The 17,537-nt window shown below is 44.5% G+C and overlaps 3 protein-coding genes and 1 long non-coding RNA gene across 9 annotated transcripts in view; 2 read left to right on the top strand and 2 right to left on the bottom strand.

Annotated features, from left to right (window-relative positions):
* The window catches only part of dcdc2b (doublecortin domain containing 2B), a gene marked incomplete at its 3' end in the record, with an annotated part of 8,234 nt that extends 3,721 nt beyond the window's left edge, over positions 1 to 4,513 (top strand). Inside the window, exons 6-13 of the mRNA XM_031580869.2 lie at positions 495 to 534; positions 879 to 938; positions 1,152 to 1,320; positions 2,382 to 2,494; positions 3,297 to 3,368; positions 3,494 to 3,583; positions 4,233 to 4,298; positions 4,451 to 4,513. Of these exons, the coding sequence (XP_031436729.1) occupies positions 495 to 534; positions 879 to 938; positions 1,152 to 1,320; positions 2,382 to 2,494; positions 3,297 to 3,368; positions 3,494 to 3,583; positions 4,233 to 4,298; positions 4,451 to 4,513 (673 nt within the window). The remainder of the gene's footprint in view (positions 1 to 494; positions 535 to 878; positions 939 to 1,151; positions 1,321 to 2,381; positions 2,495 to 3,296; positions 3,369 to 3,493; positions 3,584 to 4,232; positions 4,299 to 4,450) is intronic.
* A 7-nt stretch (positions 4,514 to 4,520) lies between these two features.
* On the top strand, positions 4,521 to 5,918 carry LOC116223592. The gene is made up of 3 exons (XR_004165162.2): positions 4,521 to 4,561; positions 4,787 to 4,873; positions 5,302 to 5,918. It is a non-coding gene; the product is annotated as an uncharacterized LOC116223592 (long non-coding RNA).
* Positions 5,919 to 5,968: 50 nt separating this feature from the next.
* Positions 5,969 to 9,209, bottom strand: tmem234 (transmembrane protein 234). The gene is made up of 5 exons (XM_012833018.3): positions 9,119 to 9,209; positions 8,710 to 8,861; positions 8,476 to 8,542; positions 8,236 to 8,328; positions 5,969 to 8,001 (listed from the first exon to the last, which is right to left on the bottom strand). The coding sequence occupies exons 1-5, from the start codon at positions 9,129 to 9,131 to the stop codon at positions 7,895 to 7,897; spliced, it is 432 nt and encodes a 143-aa protein (XP_012688472.1). The 5' UTR covers positions 9,132 to 9,209; the 3' UTR covers positions 5,969 to 7,894.
* A 1,149-nt stretch (positions 9,210 to 10,358) lies between these two features.
* The window catches only part of kiaa1109 (KIAA1109 ortholog), a 52,329-nt gene continuing 45,150 nt past the window's right edge, over positions 10,359 to 17,537 (bottom strand). For all 6 annotated transcript variants that reach the window (XM_042709828.1, XM_042709831.1, XM_042709830.1 and 3 more), the window contains 12 exons: positions 17,124 to 17,300; positions 16,877 to 17,014; positions 16,445 to 16,654; positions 16,095 to 16,245; positions 15,347 to 15,504; positions 14,671 to 15,075; positions 13,929 to 14,180; positions 13,261 to 13,464; positions 12,877 to 13,071; positions 12,595 to 12,729; positions 12,233 to 12,401; positions 10,359 to 11,700 (listed from right to left, as the gene is read on the bottom strand). In XM_042709828.1, coding sequence (XP_042565762.1) covers positions 11,487 to 11,700; positions 12,233 to 12,401; positions 12,595 to 12,729; positions 12,877 to 13,071; positions 13,261 to 13,464; positions 13,929 to 14,180; positions 14,671 to 15,075; positions 15,347 to 15,504; positions 16,095 to 16,245; positions 16,445 to 16,654; positions 16,877 to 17,014; positions 17,124 to 17,300 — 2,408 coding nt within the window. In that variant the 3' untranslated portion in view covers positions 10,359 to 11,486. The remainder of the gene's footprint in view (positions 11,701 to 12,232; positions 12,402 to 12,594; positions 12,730 to 12,876; positions 13,072 to 13,260; positions 13,465 to 13,928; positions 14,181 to 14,670; positions 15,076 to 15,346; positions 15,505 to 16,094; positions 16,246 to 16,444; positions 16,655 to 16,876; positions 17,015 to 17,123; positions 17,301 to 17,537) is intronic.

The raw sequence follows: 17,537 nt of genomic DNA, 5'->3' as shown, positions 1-17,537 counted from the left end.
GATACACACACACACACACACACACACACAAGCTTACACCCACACACACACACACAAACACACACACACCTACTCACAGATACAGGGACATACACACACACAAAAAGAGATTGCGCGAACACTATAAATCACTGCCTTGTAAAGAGAATTTGAATGCTTGTGCATTTGCATTGGTCAGTCTTCCTTTCAGGGTGTCTAATGCCATCCCATAAATAACATGAACTGTCAAGACGTCTCTTAAACCTTGTGGCCTTTAAACACGTTGTGTCTTGGAATGTTGTGTGCAGGGTTGACTAGTAAAAGAAAAATATGCAAACTTATCCAAGGACTGAAATACGTTTTTTTGTGTTGTCCCTTGAGCCTTGTTGTAGCTTCTAAAATATTGTAGAAATGACATAATCTATAATTCATGTGATAAGTGATCATTTCTATTGCATACATTCAGAGGTAGCATGTAATGTTTTCTTCTTGAATATTGCCTCTGAATGTTGTAGGTATTATCCACTGAACCGGAGGCAGCAGAGGAAACACGAGGTTAGAATCTTTTCATGACGTTTATGTTTGTCATGTGCGCGCGCGTGTGTGTGTGTGTGTGTGTGTGTGTGTGTGTGTGTGTGTGTGTGTGTACTTTACACTGGGTGAGTACAAAGGGAAGCATACAATGTATGAAGGGTATGCAGGTCAATGCACTGAGATCAAATTACTGTGAAGTATATGGTTTACTGGTCGTGACGATATATAAATGATGAACTTGCGTAAACATGATAAAATATCTGACCTGATCATGTCAGTGATTAACACTGTATGTGTGCCGAGTGAAGAGCAAGTGTACCGGTAATCGTATTTATCTCTGATTTAGTTTCTTTGGGGTCTTTCAGAACCGGAGGACAGGAACTCATGACACACACAGCGATTCTGCCCTTTTAGACTCACCAGAGGTAACTGTGTGTGTGTTTGTTTTTCAATGTGTGCAGTTAGATGGGCTTGATTTGATGAATGTCTGGGTTCACCTGCTCTCTCCATTGTTTCAGCTGTCATTTACCCAGTTTTCTTTTAAGTGCCGTAAAAAGATATATAAGAAGAATTTATTAGCACTGAGAGTTGAGGGTCAAGGGTGAAAGGTTAAAGGTGAGAGTGTTGTGGTACCTCAGATGGACGGGCGGAGAGTGAAGTCCACTGGAGACGAGGCAGAGGACAGGAGTCCAGGCACGGTCCAGGGGCTCAGAAGCATCAGAGAGGAGAAGTCAGTGTTCTTCGCCAAACCTGTCAGGGTGCGCAAGAACCCAAACTCACGACGACTTAAAGCCACAGCAGCACCAGGTATGTGCTCTCTCTCTCTCTTTCTCTCTCTCTCTCGCTCTCTCTCCCTCCCTCTCTCTCTATCTCTCTCTCTCTTTTAAACATACAGTCAGAACAGATATACATGTACACAAATACTGATGACAAATGTTTATCTTACTTGTACCTGGTAGTTGTTTTGGATAAAAACATCAGCTAAATTAATCAATCTAAATACCTGGTCCCCCACACTGATGGTCATGATGAGTTTGCCCTCTCCTGTGGTTGGTCATGATGAGTTTGCCCTCTCCTGTGATTGGTCATGATGAGTTTGCCCTCTCCTGTGGTTGGTCATGATGAGTTTGCCCTCTCCTGTGGTTGGTCATGATGAGTTTGCCCTCTCCTGTGATTGGTCATGATGAGTTTGCCCTCTCCTGTGATTGGTCATGATGAGTTTGCCCTCTCCTGTGGTTGGTCATGATGAGTTTGCCCTCTCCTGTGATTGGTCATGATGAGTTTGCCCTCTCCTGTGGTTGGTCATGATGAGTTTGCCCTCTCCTGTGATTGGTCATGATGAGTTTGCCCTCTCCTGTGATTGGTCATGATGAGTTTGCCCTCTCCTGTGGTTGGCCATGATGAGTTTGCCCTCTGCTGTGATTGGTCATGATGAGTTTGCCCTCTCCTGTGATTGGTCATGATGAGTTTGCCCTCTCCTGTGATTGGTCATGATGAGTTTGCCCTCTCCTGTGATTGGTCATGATGAGTTTGCCCTCTCCTGTGGTTGGTCATGATGAGTTTGCCCTCTGCTGTGATTGGTCATGATGAGTTTGCCCTCTCCTGTGGTTGGTCATGATGAGTTTGCCCTCTCCTGTGATTGGTCATGATTATTTTGCCCTCTCCTGTGATTGGTCATGATGAGTTTGCCCTCTCCTGTGATTGGTCATGATGAGTTTGCCCTCTCCTGTGGTTGGTCATGATGAGTTTGCCCTCTCCTGTGATTGGTCATGATGAGTTTGCCCTCTCCTGTGGTTGGTCATGATGAGTTTGCCCTCTCCTGTAATTGGTCATGATGAGTGTGTCCTCTCCTGTGATTGATCCTGCAGCAGCTCAGCCCAGTGTGTTCCAGGCCCAAGGAGGTCAGAAGAGACAGGAGGTGCGAGGAGCTCAGGAGGTGCCTGAGGATGAGAACATCATGGTGGACCTCCCTGTTGACCAGGCATGTGGGCACACCACACACATCCACACACATCCATACACACAAACACACACACACACACACACACACACACACACACACACACACACACACACACACACACACACACACACACACACACACACACACACGAACACAGACACACACACACACGAACACAGACACACACACACACACCACACACATCCACACACATCCATACACACAAACACACACACACACACACACACACACACACACACACACACACACACACACATCCATACACACAAACACACACACACACACACACACACGAACACAGACACACACACACACACACACACACACACACACACACACACACACACACACACACGAACACAGACACACACACACACAACCACACACATCCACACACATCCATACACACAAACACACACACACACACACACACACACACACACACGAACACAGACACACACACACACACACACAACCACACAAACACACACATATCCATACACAGGAACACACACACACATCCATACACAAGAACACACAAACAAACACATACACATGCCACCACCACCACTCCATCCCATTTTTCATGATCCTTTCAGATTCTTCCCTGAATACTGCATTGCTCTGTCACTGTCTGTCTATTGTTGCGTTGTCTCATGATTACCAGTGAAGTTCTCCAATGATATGGTGACAGATTCCCCAACCCCATACCACTACCACTATACCACCACACTTTTGCCATCAGTTTATACTCATAGAGGATGCTGAGTCCTTCTTGTCTCTTATTTGACTGTTCCAGAGAGTTGCTGAGGTCGTTGAAGAGGAAGATCAGCGTAAGAAGGATAACCTTGAAGCAGACCACAAAGATCAGGCACGTTTGTTCCAGAGATAATGCCACAGGAATGTATTACAGAGAGGACTATTTCTCTCTCTCTCTAAAATCAATGATGTGTCTAACACTTAATACTTCTCACTTCTTTCCTTTCTCTTTTGAAGACAAAAATATCTCTGCAAAGGAAAATGAGCTCAAGTTCAGATTCTGATTCTGATCATCACCAGAAAGAAAGCACTGCTGAACCAATAGAGGTACATTCATATACACTATATATTATATTTAATAAAGGGGTCACTTCCATAAAAAGTTGACATATTTTCCTTTAAAGATTTTTGAAATGTACTTTAAAACCAGTTGCCTCATTAAGGACAAGGTTAGACTAAACTGCATAGCCTACTCTGTCGCGTTTTCCCTTATAAACCAACACACTAAATATAACACAGCAAAACCCTGTAGCACAGTAGTAACAAATCACAGCCTTTAGGGCTGAGTGTGTGTGTGTGTGTGCGTCTGTGTGTGTCAGAGAGAGAAGCTGTGACAGTTGGATGTCAGTTTATGTCTTTTGTCATTTGTGTGATCAGTGCTTGTGCCTCATAAGATCACAGTTTTCATTTCTCTTTCAATAAAGGGAGAATAGAGAGGTGAATAATTCAAAACAAGAACGGCTTGAAATAGAACACTCAGCTGTAGGCGTGTGTCTGTGTGTGTGTGTGTGTGTGCGCGCAACCCAATCAGGAGTGTATTTCTGTCAGAGCACAATGTCACACATCTTAAAATAATTGGCTTTCATCTCTTGTCGCTCCTCTGAGGTAAAAATAGCGCTGCAACTCAGAGCTCTGGGTTTCTGTCTTCCTGGCTGGTATCCAATTAGTTCTGCCTCACTTCCCCTCTCTATTGCAGAGACGGGCAAAGACATCAGAGAATGAGGACCTCTCTGAGGAAAACAATCTTCAAAGCCACCTCCAGGTATGTGTGTGTGTGTGTGTGTGTTTTCGCACACATCCACAGAGACTAAATATGAAAAACGGCTGTTGAAACAAATGCATTTCTTTGATATGGTATATGAGACCTTAAATCAGAACAGTTGCGGAACATAAAAAGTTCATTTTCTTTTGAAGTTGGACCTGCCAGTGGAGGAGGAGTCCAGAATGATCCGAGCCTCCAGCCCGCCCTCCAGCCACAGAGAGTCTCCCGTAGAGAACTCTGGGCCTGCTAGTCAGGACGCAGTGGTATGAAGACCATCTGAACTACAAAATGCTCCAGTTATTTCATATCGGTGCACACTTCTCCTATGTATGGTGCTACTACAGACACTTAAGCCAACATAAAATTGCAGGCCTACAGAAACCATTTCATTATTTGTACTGAATTCCATTAGCATTCCAGGGAAGATTCCCTATCCAGCTAAATATTTGTGTTTGTCCTGTTGTTGTTGTCTCCCTGTGTTGCATCAGGCCCCTGTTGTTCCCGATCGCAGGACTCCCTCTCCAGGCCCTGAGGAGAACACAGGGGAAGCTGACCAATCAAGTCACTCTGTGCAGGTGCCTTTAACTCTTCACCACACCACAAGCGTTGTCCAATCTGGGCTGGGAATGGAAAGATGGTTTAGCTGTCAAATGCCTTGTCTTAAGTTAGTATGTACCCAAACAGCAAAATGTTCAAGATGGTCCATGGTTTGTACTTAATAAGTAATAGTTTTTCAGTACTACGGTAATGTAAATGACAGCTCCCATTTAGGATTGGTCCTCTGAAGGTGATATCAATGGTCCACTTCTTAAAGTGCCTGTTATAGTTATGCAAGATGATTTTTTAAGGGTTAATTATCCACCTATAAGCGAAACCACAGTATGCCTTTATTAACCTTTATTAGGTAAAGAGAGGGTCAAACTGAATCTCTAGTTGAATGTTTGTTAACTCTACCCACTGTTTAAAACACCATCTGTCCCCTATGTGTGTGTGTGTGTGTTAGAGGGAAACTCCACCTAGTACCAAGGCTGGTCGGAACACTCCCTCCGTGCCATTGGACAAGAGCTTGGCTGAGGCTGACTCGCAGGAGAGGCCTGTGTCTTCAGAGAGGAGGAGAGAGTGAACTGGACAACACGGCTCCTCACCAGGGCCTGGTACTGGAAACAGCTTTTACCATTCATGGCAATTCAGTGGTTGGATTAACAATGGGAGGCCATGCTTCACAGAATGTGTGTTGTATTATGAAGGGTGAAATACACTAGCACTTTTAAACACTCTCATCACACCTCAAATGTATGACTTAATAGTAAAGTAAATGACAAATAAAACACAATTTCTAGCAATAATGCATCAGGATGGTTGATTGTCCTCTGAATGTACAGTACAACATGGTACTGACTCTCCTGTACTGAAGGAACTGTTCTCTTCAGATGTTAGAGAAGGGAGATACTGAATGGCTTGGCTTTTGGTTTAAAACTACAATGTAAGAATTTCACTGATGTGTTTGAACCATTATACATTACATGACATACATGTGTGTCCCCTGTACAGTGCACCAAACTACAGTTTAGCAGATATTAAAGTACCATTTAGAGTAAATGTTGGAAATGTTTTGTAGAAAAGCTGTTTCACATGTGTCTGCCATCCTCAAGAAAATAAATATACTTTACTGTATTAATCAATAAATACTTTATTTAGAATAATCTGTCTCACATCCTCAGGTAATAGTATATACATCTCAGAACGAACCCTTCTTCAAATATCATCTGGTTTCAGAAAAAAAATACAGACACAGGCACTATGACAAAATATACTTGCTTTCAGCAAGATCAGCATCTAAAAATATACTAGGTTTCTCTCCACTGAAATCAGCTGCACAGCCTTGGAGTCACATTATTTTACAGTTTTTCCTGTTTGCTAACACACCATCACTGGTTCCCTCGGCAAGAATAACGATAGCTTTGCCTGGGTTCTCAAAAGACATACACTTTTCTCATAACAGTAAATACTATTCACACATCTTTCAATGTGTAAACGTTATACCCGTTTAGTAGACACATGCAATCAGTTCAATACACTCAAGGCATCAGCATCTGAATTAAACAAGCACACCTTTTTCACGGTGGAAACCCTAAGCCCCAACACTATTAAAACACATCAAAAAGAATTGCAGAATGAAATAATAAGGGACATTGGTGTGAACAACAATAGTGAACAATGTATCCACCAGAGGGGTCACCAAAGGGGTCACCAGAGGGGTCACCAAAGGAGGACAAGCACAAAGAGGATGAGGACCAGGAGGAGAAAGACCACAATATCAAAGACAAGTAGTTTCACAGGAATTTCATCATCCTCATCATCATTTATCATGTGCTCATATCTGGAATGACTATGATGAAGCTGGACAATGTGTGTGGCCAAACTTACAGTGAGCCATTTGGATTGCTGTAAATGCAATATCTGTATTGCTCTGTACACCTGGAGTGTGAGTAGGGACTGTATCCACACATGGACCTTGGTCTCATTGTGTTTTCTTTAACAACTGAATATCACTGTAATGGATGACATCAGTAATTGCTGAATTATGTTTTTGTTTTGGTAACTAAAAGGCAGACACTATGTCTGCTGATGAGCAACAAACTGCTTTTCAGTCATCAAAATGGTCATTCTCAGCGCAGAAATTCAAATCAGGGCAAAAAGATCACTCCCAATATGTTATCGTTTGGGCTAATGTTACTGTAGTTCCCATCAGACTAGCATTTATGTGGAAACAGTAATAACTTTCAGGGGGTTGAATACTTTTGCGAGCCACTGTAGATCTGTCAATCAGCATGTGTTTGCTTGCTGGAGATGAAACATTCAAAAACCTGGTAGTTAGATGGTTGTACCGATGTGAGTGTTACTTATTTCATAATGTATGTGTAGTTATGAGAAAATTGTCAATTGTTTCAGAAAATGTGTCCTAGCAATCAGGAAAAACTGTAAGACTGACTGGATACAGAAGCAACACAATGTTACTGAAGCATGGTCGCTCGCATATTCAAGTTGTATCAAATATGTAATGCTATCTGTTACGTACTAGTTCAACAAGTTACCATAATGAAGTGCTTCTATTCCCAAAATGGCGTGGAAAATTAGGTAACTATATATATAACACGCTTCGGTGTTTGAGGAATGCCATTTAGCCACTGTTTTTGTGAAGACAAGAAAAAAGTATTTACAAAACGTAGTCTTCCCTCCAACGAAAGGATACTACCACACCACAAGAGTAAAGATGCTACTGATCTTGAAAGATTATGTGTAAGAGCAGCATGGAAATAACGACACTGCATTGCACTGCCTACTGTACTGTAGAGCATAGATGGACACAGCAACAGCAACAGCAGAATGTAAACACATTACTAAGAGTAGTCTAATTGAGTCTGCCATTGGCAAACACAGCTAGGGGCTACGCAACAGCAGCAACAAGGATTAAGTGCTGACACAGACTGACAGCTCAACCACCATTAGACTGAATAACCATCTGGGCTGGCATGTCAGACACCAACCGCAGTAATCAGGCCCCTACTTCCAGAGCTGGGTGTGTTTTTTTGTCCTCAGGTCAGTGTGGTGTTGAACGGGGCGGGATCCTTGGCCTCAGAGGCTGAACTGATGATGCAGAGAGAGACCCCTAGCATTGTCAGCAGCATCCCAAACACAGCTCCTGTAATATCAAACACACCATGAGAGAGACACTGGGATTAGACCAGGGGAGCCAAATCCTGGAAGAATATTTTCACAATAACAGCATGGGACTGTTTTCTGACATCAATTAAGGAACAATGTTGCTGATAATGTCATACATTACACAGAATTTGCAAAGCAAACATTAAAGATTGTGAAATTACACAAATGAGTGAGATGTACCATCCTAAACACACAGCTTACAGATACTCACGTTTCCCACCAAAGTCCTCGCCCAGCAACCGGCCTGTGAGCAGGGTGATGAGGAATGTGAGGGAGTTTACGACTGGCACGGCCAAGGACAACTCTATGAGAGGGACGCATCAAAAACATTTATTGTTTTTATGACTATAGAAAAGATATCACAATACAAAACAAATACACTTATTTTAATATTGTGTCTGTTCGTTATCAGACTGAAATGTAGTTAGGGTTCTCATCGTTAGGCTATCACCTGTGGTGGCCAAAGTGAAGTAGTAGACCACAGATCCACCTTGATTCAGCAGGAATGGAATCAAATACTGCAGAGAGAAGAAACTGGTTTAACTGGTTGGGCGTTATGCAAGTAAAAAATCAGAATAAGCTACATTTTTGTTGTGTTGCGTTGTTTTTTTATTCAGCAAGACTCACAAATCCTTCTCCAAATATCTGTACACAACAATTGTATTCTTGGAGAACATGACTTTACCTTGAAGTTGAGGAAGAGGAACTTAACCTCGGCCAGGAACTGAAGGATAATATTCCCCTTCTTTACCCTTTCAATGCCTTCTGTACCCTTCTTTAAAAATGGATTGGTGGCTCCCCACAGTACCGCCACCACCACGAAACAACACACCTCCACTGTGGAAACAAAACACACTTCATTTACGCATACATTACGGTAGAGAAGTGAACTAACATAGCGTTGGAAAATACTGCTGCGAGAGCAAGTGACATACGCAACAAGACGGACCATGGTCAATCAATACGACTCTTTTCTGCTTAAGCGTTGTCTATGCATAAAGCCTCGGTATTTTCTATCAGTTTGTCATAATGTGACATAACGAGTAAAACATCATCAACATTTGTAACCTAATTTATTCGGAAAACTTCCTCACCTGCGCCCACCATAATTCATCTTCCTCGTGGATTTACTTTTGAGAAATTAAAAATGCGTGACAAATGCCTGCGTCACACTGCCCCCTATAGTCCTGGCATTCCTCTTACAGCGAAACGGATTCATAATTCAGAGACGGTTCATTTCTAAAGCATAAAAAACTATTACTGTATGTTGACAGTTACATTATTTTATTTATATCAATGTCATAGATTTTTGTTGACAGAATCTCTAACGCTAATGCCAGTGTTGCACGACAGTCGCAGGGACCAATTGAGGCTGAGTAATTAACCCTCACTGTCGGTAGAATGGGTGCGAGGAAAAACGACTCGACTCCCTTTCTGTTATGTCAGTCATCAAACAATGTGTGTCACGTTAATGCTGCTGGTCAATCAAGACGGTAAACCGTACATTGACAGTATCCCGTTTTTATCTTGTGCGTAACATGTGATCTCTTGTTATCTTGAGGGAACAAGTTAATTATCTGTATAACCTGTTCCCACCACATAATAACTTCTGCACACAAGATAGAAAATATCACCTTACGGGACTTTAAGGGCTTCGTATGTTTTGGACAGTACAAATGGAAAGCGCATAATTTTATACCTGACAGGGACTTGACTTATGTTCATGACTTAAAGCCAGATGACATGGCGTTACTGCCCCATCTCCTTGCCCCTGGGTGGGTATAGGTGGTACTTAAAAAAATAAAATGTATGATTGTACCTACAGGCACAAATTCATCTTGGCCTAAACATTTAGGAATGCGTTAAGTGATCTGGCCCTTTGGAACACGTGTCAGCAGTGGCAACAGTCGGACACCAGTAACTGTGGTGTTTTCATTAGCACAACAGCAGGAGCCATAGTTAACAAGGACATTGAGGGTGTAATGGTTCCCTGGTCTGCGCCAGCAACCTGGAGTTCAGCGTGCCCTGCTGCTCAGGGCCTTTGGTTGTTTCTTCCTTGATTGTTTTTATAATGACGTAGAGAAGTTCTGTTTACTCGCAAGGTGCAGGTTTTAAACAGTAGATGGCGTGTTGAGCCATTTTCAACCCATCAAATGCCATTTTTTTTTATACGGTCTTTTTGTCAATAGAACACCAGCATTGATGTGTTCCATCACAGTACAGTCATATCATTTATGGGATGTTTGAAGCAGACATCAATTATATTTACAGCTGTTAAAGCAACCATCTGAAACCATAACTTCCTAACACACTTGATAAAACAACCAGTCTCTGTCAAATCACAATGGCAATGATTTTATTCTGAAATCGGCACATATTCACATTAATGCTTTCACAGCTTATGTACATTGGTCTATTGCACATTTAAAAACAAACAAAAACACAAATAGGCTACACCATGGGTTTAACATGGGTTACACAGTATACATTTAAGTATGTTAAAAAATACTTTTAAGATCAATCACACAATCAATCAATGTCATTAAAGATTTTATATATATATGATACAAATTCCTGTCCAACTAGTATTATTTCAAAACAATTCAAAAATAGGAGGTTTGGACACATGGAATGCCTTTTAAGAACTCTGGAGATGTGGTGCAACATGTAGCAGTAAAACGTAAGGAGGTAACCAGGCGACGCACGGTTGTGGGGGAGTGCTGACGGCCGGCCGATGCGATGACGTCATTGCTGAACACAGCCTTCAGCCGTCAAAGCCAATGACATCATCTGAAGCTGATGAGCTACTCCTCAAAACATTAAAACACTAAAACATCGTGATATTACATTACAAATGAAGTCTGAATAAGGAAGTGCATCAAACGGAGGCACTGGAGACATCATGTAACCTTGGTTCTTGTCCAAATGGATGTGAAAAGCTGGCGATATATTTTTGACAATTATTTTGCTTTGATTGTTGGTTAATGTATAGATGCATGTAATCCATGTTGGTAATGTATAGATGCACGTAATCCATGTTAAAAACCCTCTGCTACAAGCGGCACATTATCAGCTGTTTTTCCCATTTACCCAAATATTAAAACAATTAAATAAAAAAAAAAACCCTACTGAACCAAATTTTCAATCTGAAGCAGTGCAATGATCACATGCACCACAGTAAACAATAAGTCACACTCACAGGGTGCAGAAGCAGTAGTTTTGAGTGAGCGTGTGTGTGTGTGTGTGTGTGTATGAGCCACCTATACAGTACAGTGTATATGCATACAGTACATGTTGTACATATTAATGTTCAGTGTTTGTGTACCAGTCATATGTACAGTAGTCAAAATATTTCCAGTGTTTCCAGATCTGAGTGGGTTTGTGTGCGTGAGAGACACAGAGAGAGAGAGAGAGCGAGAGAGACAGACTGTACGTGTCTGTGTTTCTGCGTGTGAGCGTCTGTTAATGTTCCTCCTTCTCTCTCTTCTTCTCCTTCTCGTCCTGCAGGGCGGTGCCCAGCTTCTTGATGAGGACGGACAGCACCTTGTCCAGCGGGTCCATGACGCCGCGTTGCAGCCACTTGGGGATGGTGGTGCGGGCGTGGTGGAAGCCCAGCTTCTGCAGGATGTAGTCTACCCCCACCGGGTCGATCTTACGGCCCGTCCACGAGATCAGTCTGAACGGACACACACACACACACACACACACACACACACACACACACACACACACACACACACACACACAGACATAAAATCAGACACGATGATTCGACAGCTTCACATAATGTACATAGTAGTCCTTAGAACCTTCTTAGAATAGAACCGTAGTCAGTTCTGTGAGCTAGTGTGGATAGTAGGTAACGGATGCTGGGGGTGTGTTTTGGGTGTGGTGTGTGTGTGTGTGTGTGTGTGTGTGTGTGTGTGTACCGTAGCGTGGGCTCCAGGTGCCAGGTGTGGTGTGTGTGTGTGTGTGCGTGTGTGTGTGTGTGTGTGCGTGTGTGTACTGTAGCGTGGGCTCCAGGTGCCAGGTGTGTGTGTGTGTGTGGTGTGTGTGTGGGTGTGTGGTGTGTACCGTAGCGTGGGCTCCAGGTGCCAGGTGTGTGGTGTGTGTGTGTGTGTGTGTGCGTGTGTGTACTGTAGCGTGGGCTCCAGGTGCCAGGTGTGGTGTGTGTGTGTGTGTGTGTGTGTATGTGTGTGTGTGTGTACCGTAGTGTGGGCTCCAGGTGCCAGGTGTTGCAGAGGAACTCTCTCCAGTCCACAGTGGTGTAGTTGATCCCCTCCTCCTCCTTCTTCTTCTCGCCGGAGTTCTCGTCCTGGGACACCGTGGGGCTCTTCTGCCCGGGGCGGGACGCCGACATCCGCGGAGCAAACAAAGCTAGAGAGGAAAACCACACACACACACACACACACACACACACATTTATGCACATCAAACTCCGCCGTGAGGTGTGTGTGTGTGGTCTGTGACGAAGAACGATGTCTATAATGGTTTATAGTGAGGGAGGAAGTGATGACTATGATGTCACTATGATGAGCTTTCATTGGGTCTCTTAGGCCGCGGTTCTCACCGTTCTCTTTCTCCTTCAGGTAGGCCGACACCAGGTCATGGAGGAACATGATGAGCTCTGCGTCCATGGTTACACAGATGTGATCGGTGAACTCCGTGACGACACTACACTCCACATTTGGCTTGCTGCTGGCGTCTACAACAACGACAGAATATCGGCAGAAAATTACGCCAAAGGTACGGAGTGGGATGGAGTAAGAGATTTTTTGAAAATAAACAACATTAGAATTTGACTAGGGAAGTAAAAAAAAAAAAAAAACAGAGATCCCTGGCAGTGTTTCACCTGTTAGCGAGGGCTCTTCTGGGTCCTGTACGTGGTTGGACTTAAAGTCCAGCTGCATTCTGGGAAGGGCGAAGATGGTCTCCGTCTCGTGGTTGTAGGTTGAGGAGCCTCTGAAGCTGCTCAGCAGGCTGGAGCTCTTGGCCACCGATCCACCCTCCCCGTTATTAGCGTCCACGTTCCTCAACAGGTTCAACTCTGTGTGGGCGAGACGGGGTGAAGGAGAGCGAGGAAGACGAAGATGAAGTCAAAAGGGTTTGTTAAGTGTTTTATGCGTGAGACAGAGATGACGAGAGTGCATATGTGCACTTTTATATGTATGTATATGTGTGTTTTTTGTTAGGTATATAGACGTTATCTAGATAGGTGCGTGTTGTGTGATCTCACCTTCGTTCCTCATGGCAGTGACGTAGTTAAACCACTCTTTGACTGTAGCGACACCATGAGGAGGGTTTTCATGACGCCGTCGGGTTATCTTGGTGATGGTTGCCATGGGACTCTCGAGAGCCCCGCAAGGCTTGGTTACCATGGTGTTGTGACCCAAGTGGAAGTCCAGAGTCTGAACGATGTAGGTTGATTCATCAGTAGACCCTAGACAAAAATAAAGACACATTTGGGACCAACGCATGACACACCATTAAAGTAAATGAAAGCGCATTAGATATTATTTGGCCACCAGCTGTCTGGCATGACCAGGCTGGAAAGAAACATGGTGAAACATGGACTAAATGTGTGGTGGGAACGATAACAGCATTAATGGCTTTTGAACATTTTAAACCAATCAAAGCGCCTCCTGAAGGTAGGGTTCGAAAAAAGGTACTGGGAGTTATGGGGTGGGTCTTACAGAAAAAGCTAGTAGGCCTAGCCTTGATAGCCTTCATTTTTTTATGTGCTTCTACTCCCAATGTCCAATAAGGTGTCTCCAGACTGCAAACTTTCGGCAGGTAAGTGACACCAGACTAAGCCACGAGCGACTGGGGAAAGCCTGAGCCCCAAAAAGGGATGTATTCCCAACCACTGATTTATTGGCCATAGCATGGAGTGGTTTCCCCTACCGTCCTCCCAGACCTTCTGGGCCTCGGTCCAGAAGGCGATGTTGGGCTCCTCCAGGTGGAACAGCACCCAAGACTTGGAGCGGAAGTTGGGCCCGTGGAAGCAGGCCAGCGTCATGTGGTTGCCGTGGAGACTCATGGAGCCGCCCAGCTGCACGGCGTCCTCGGGGAGGGGCATCTGGAAGAGGGAGATGTGGCAGCCGGCGATGACCTTCAGCACGCCAGGCCAGTGCCTGTGGTGGGCCGCGTCCAGATCTGAAGGAGGGGAGGAGAGGAGAAGAGAGGAGAGGAGATGGGAGGGGGGGAGAGGAGAGGAGAGGGGAAGAGAAGAGCGGAGAGAAGGGAGGAGAGGAGAGGAGAGGAGAGGAGAGGAGAGGAGAGAAGAGGAGAGGAAAGGAGAGGAGAGGAGAGGAGAGGAGAAAGGAGCAAAGGAGAGTTTTGGTGTTTTGAACTCAGTTGTCTTTCCTCATCAAATTCTGGCTAAGCATAACCATGAGGAACATGCAGTAATCTGGTAAAGTGAGAAGCTTACAGTTAGAGAATGTAGTTTTAGTACAAGTATTTGTACAGGATAAACATATTCTCCGGTTATCAGAGTACTGATATCGAAAGAGATATCATGGTTTTGTGTCTCATACCTCTACTATTGTGTACACATTACACACACACACACACACACACACACACACACACACACACACACACACACACACACACACACACACACACACACACACACACTTACACTCAGGGGCCCCCTTGTCGACGTTGATGACGGGGGTCTTGGGGGGCTGGTAGGGCACAGGGCCCCAGGTGGAGAGGGCGCGCTTGCTGGTGTCAAACTGCTGCGTGAAGAACTCCTGCAGCTTCATGCCGATCTTGATCAGGTCGGGGGTGGTGGAGCGCGAGATGATCACCTGGAAGATGTCCCACTGCAGGTCGCCATGGATAAAGATCTCACTTTTCTCTGATAGGCTGGCCTCTGAGGTGCAGAGGTTGACCTTCCACTCGTCCTCCAGCTTCAGGTCTGCGTTGCTGAAGACGCCCATGAGGATGCTGGAGCCCATATAGTCCAGACGCGCCTCCGTGGAGCCCATGGTGATCTGGATCTTATGACTCGGCTGCTGGTTGGGATGCTCCGAGATGTGGGCTGCACGGAAACCATCGCCATGGTAAAGCAGATGAGACAGGAAGTAGGCATGATGCTTTTTTTTTTTTTTTACTTGTACACCATGTGTTGATATCAACGTAGGAAGGTGAAAATGTGTTCAACAGCACTATGGGTTTACATTAAAAGGTTACACAAACATTCACACGCAATGTTTACTTACAGACCATCTCCAGGGTGTTAAATGTGTTCAACAGCACTATGGGTTTACATTAAGAGGTGACACAAACATTCACACACGATGTTTACTTACAGACCATCTCCAGGGTGTTTACGTCGATGTTTCCACCCACCACTCCACCCTTGGAGTCCAGTTTGGAGCGCCCCAGTCCCACAGACATGCTGATCTCACGGTCCCGGTTACTGCCCACTGACAGACGACCCTGGCTCTTCAGACCGCTGGTCTGCCAACTAAAACACACAGGCGACACGTATCGCATTACCCGCACACACACACACACACACACACACACACACACACACACACACACACACACACACACACACACACACACCATATGAGACGAATCCTCAGGGTTTCTACCACTACTCCACATACAATTGCACATTTTTGCACAAAACTGCTATCTCGTCTAACTAGTACTTAACTCGCTCTTACAGTAGTTACATTCCTGCCCTTTTTATTCCTTATGTAAAGTAGTATTTATTGTTACACTAGGCTCGTAGCTTGATTGTTTACTCCTTTGTACGTTGCTTTGGATAACAGCGTCTGCTAAATGACTACATTTCATAATTTGTCTAATGGGGTGTGAATACTGTTAGTGGTAATGTCTAACTGCCACAGTGATGCTTTGTGCTTGTGTTGTGTGTTTTGTGTCTAAACTTTAAGAGTGAGTAATGTGTTGTACTACAAGTCTGTTAAATTAAATTATCCATCATTCAATACATTTTCCTTTCATCCTTTCATCTAATTTCTCGGACGGGATGTACCCGACACTATTTGGGATTGCCTATGCCTGACTATTTGCACGCCCACTCACGTGTTGTTTCCCATGACGTTGCTCATGTTCATCTGGACGTTGAGCTGCTTCAGGTTGATGGCGAACACCACCAGCGTCTCCCAGGGAGATCCCTGCAGCCCTGCAGCCTTAGCCGACCGGAACGTGGGAGTGGAAGTTTTACTCACAGACTCTACAGGAAGGAAGAATATTGATTAATCTATAGTCTGTGTATGTGTGTGTGTTTGTTTTTGTGTGTGTATGGATGTCTATATACATTAACTAGATGGGAAGAGTGCATGTAAACTGTATTATTATTACATTATTATCTCCTTAAGTAAGGTAACTGTGTGTGCGTGTGTGTGTGTGTGTGTCTGTGTGTGTGTGTGTACCTCTGCGTGGTGCCGAGGAGTCAGACACGCTGCGTGTGCGGCCCGTGGCGGGTGACTTGAGGTGTGTGTGTGAGGGCGTGGAGTCGTTAAACACACTGGCGTTGTGTGTGGTCTGGCCGTCCCACGTCCTCCAGTAGGCCTTCCTGCTGGACTCAGGGGACAGGTGCTGGGCCATGCTCTCCACTGAGTCAGGGGTGGCTGGACCTGAGGCTGCTCACACACACACACACACACGCACACGCACACACACACACACACACACACACACACACACGACACAGACACAGACACAGACACAGACACACACACAAACACACACACAGTGTTCAAACCTTACAGCATTAGGGGAAAGCAGCAGAAAATGGTTGTGGAAAAAACCCAAGGTGTAAATATATTTGGGCTGAGTACTCAACCGTGAGACCTCAGACTTACGCGGTATGTTAATGGTTTGGTCTCCTAGGAACAGTCGCCGGGCGATGCTGCGGCGGTACCAGGCTCTAGGGAAGGCCAGGATCTCACTCAGACGCCGCATGTCATATTTAAACGACGCAGAGCCGATGTCACACACCGCTAAAGAAATACAGACACACACACACACACACAAAAAATCAACACATATATTTTGACATCCCTTCACATCAGACTGACAGGTCTTCAGGCTTATATTTAGGTTGTTTACCTGAGATGTTGATAAGGGTGGTGTCCAGTTTGCCACCCTTGCTGTTGATAAAGGTGTCAATGAAGGCGGGACTTCCTGTGCGTCTCATTCGTGATAGGCTGACTTTTACAAATTCCAAATTGATAGACAAGGAATCCTTTCTGCCAGTCACTGAGGAGGCCTCTTCATCAACTGCACCTACAGTAAGAATCCCACATTATAAAGTATGTGATGACAAACAGTATTCCACAGTGATTTATACAGATATGTACACACACACACACACACACACACACACACACACACACAGGCAGTGTAGAACACTTACTTTTCAAATTTTTCTCATATACTTTCTGTCATGGCAATCATATCAACTGAGCCATCATACAAGACATTTCTGAGATTGGCGGTTCTGAGATGAATATCTGGAGATCT

The sequence above is a fragment of the Clupea harengus genome, chromosome 14, assembly GCF_900700415.2.
Source record: "Clupea harengus chromosome 14, Ch_v2.0.2, whole genome shotgun sequence".
NCBI lineage: Eukaryota > Metazoa > Chordata > Actinopteri > Clupeiformes > Clupeidae > Clupea > Clupea harengus.
Note: the sequence above shows the minus strand (reverse complement) of the source record. Positions and strands in the feature narration are given on the sequence as shown.

What these genes read in the sequence shown, in the direction of transcription:
- tmem234 (XM_012833018.3), bottom strand. An exon ending in TCCTCTTCCTCAACTTCAAG is followed by an intron (nt 8,543 to 8,709) that starts GTAAAGTCATGT and finishes TTCTCTCTGCAG; the next exon opens with TATTTGATTCCATTCCTGCT. An exon ending in CTTCACTTTGGCCACCACAG is followed by an intron (nt 8,329 to 8,475) that starts GTGATAGCCTAA and finishes TCCCTCTCATAG; the next exon opens with AGTTGTCCTTGGCCGTGCCA.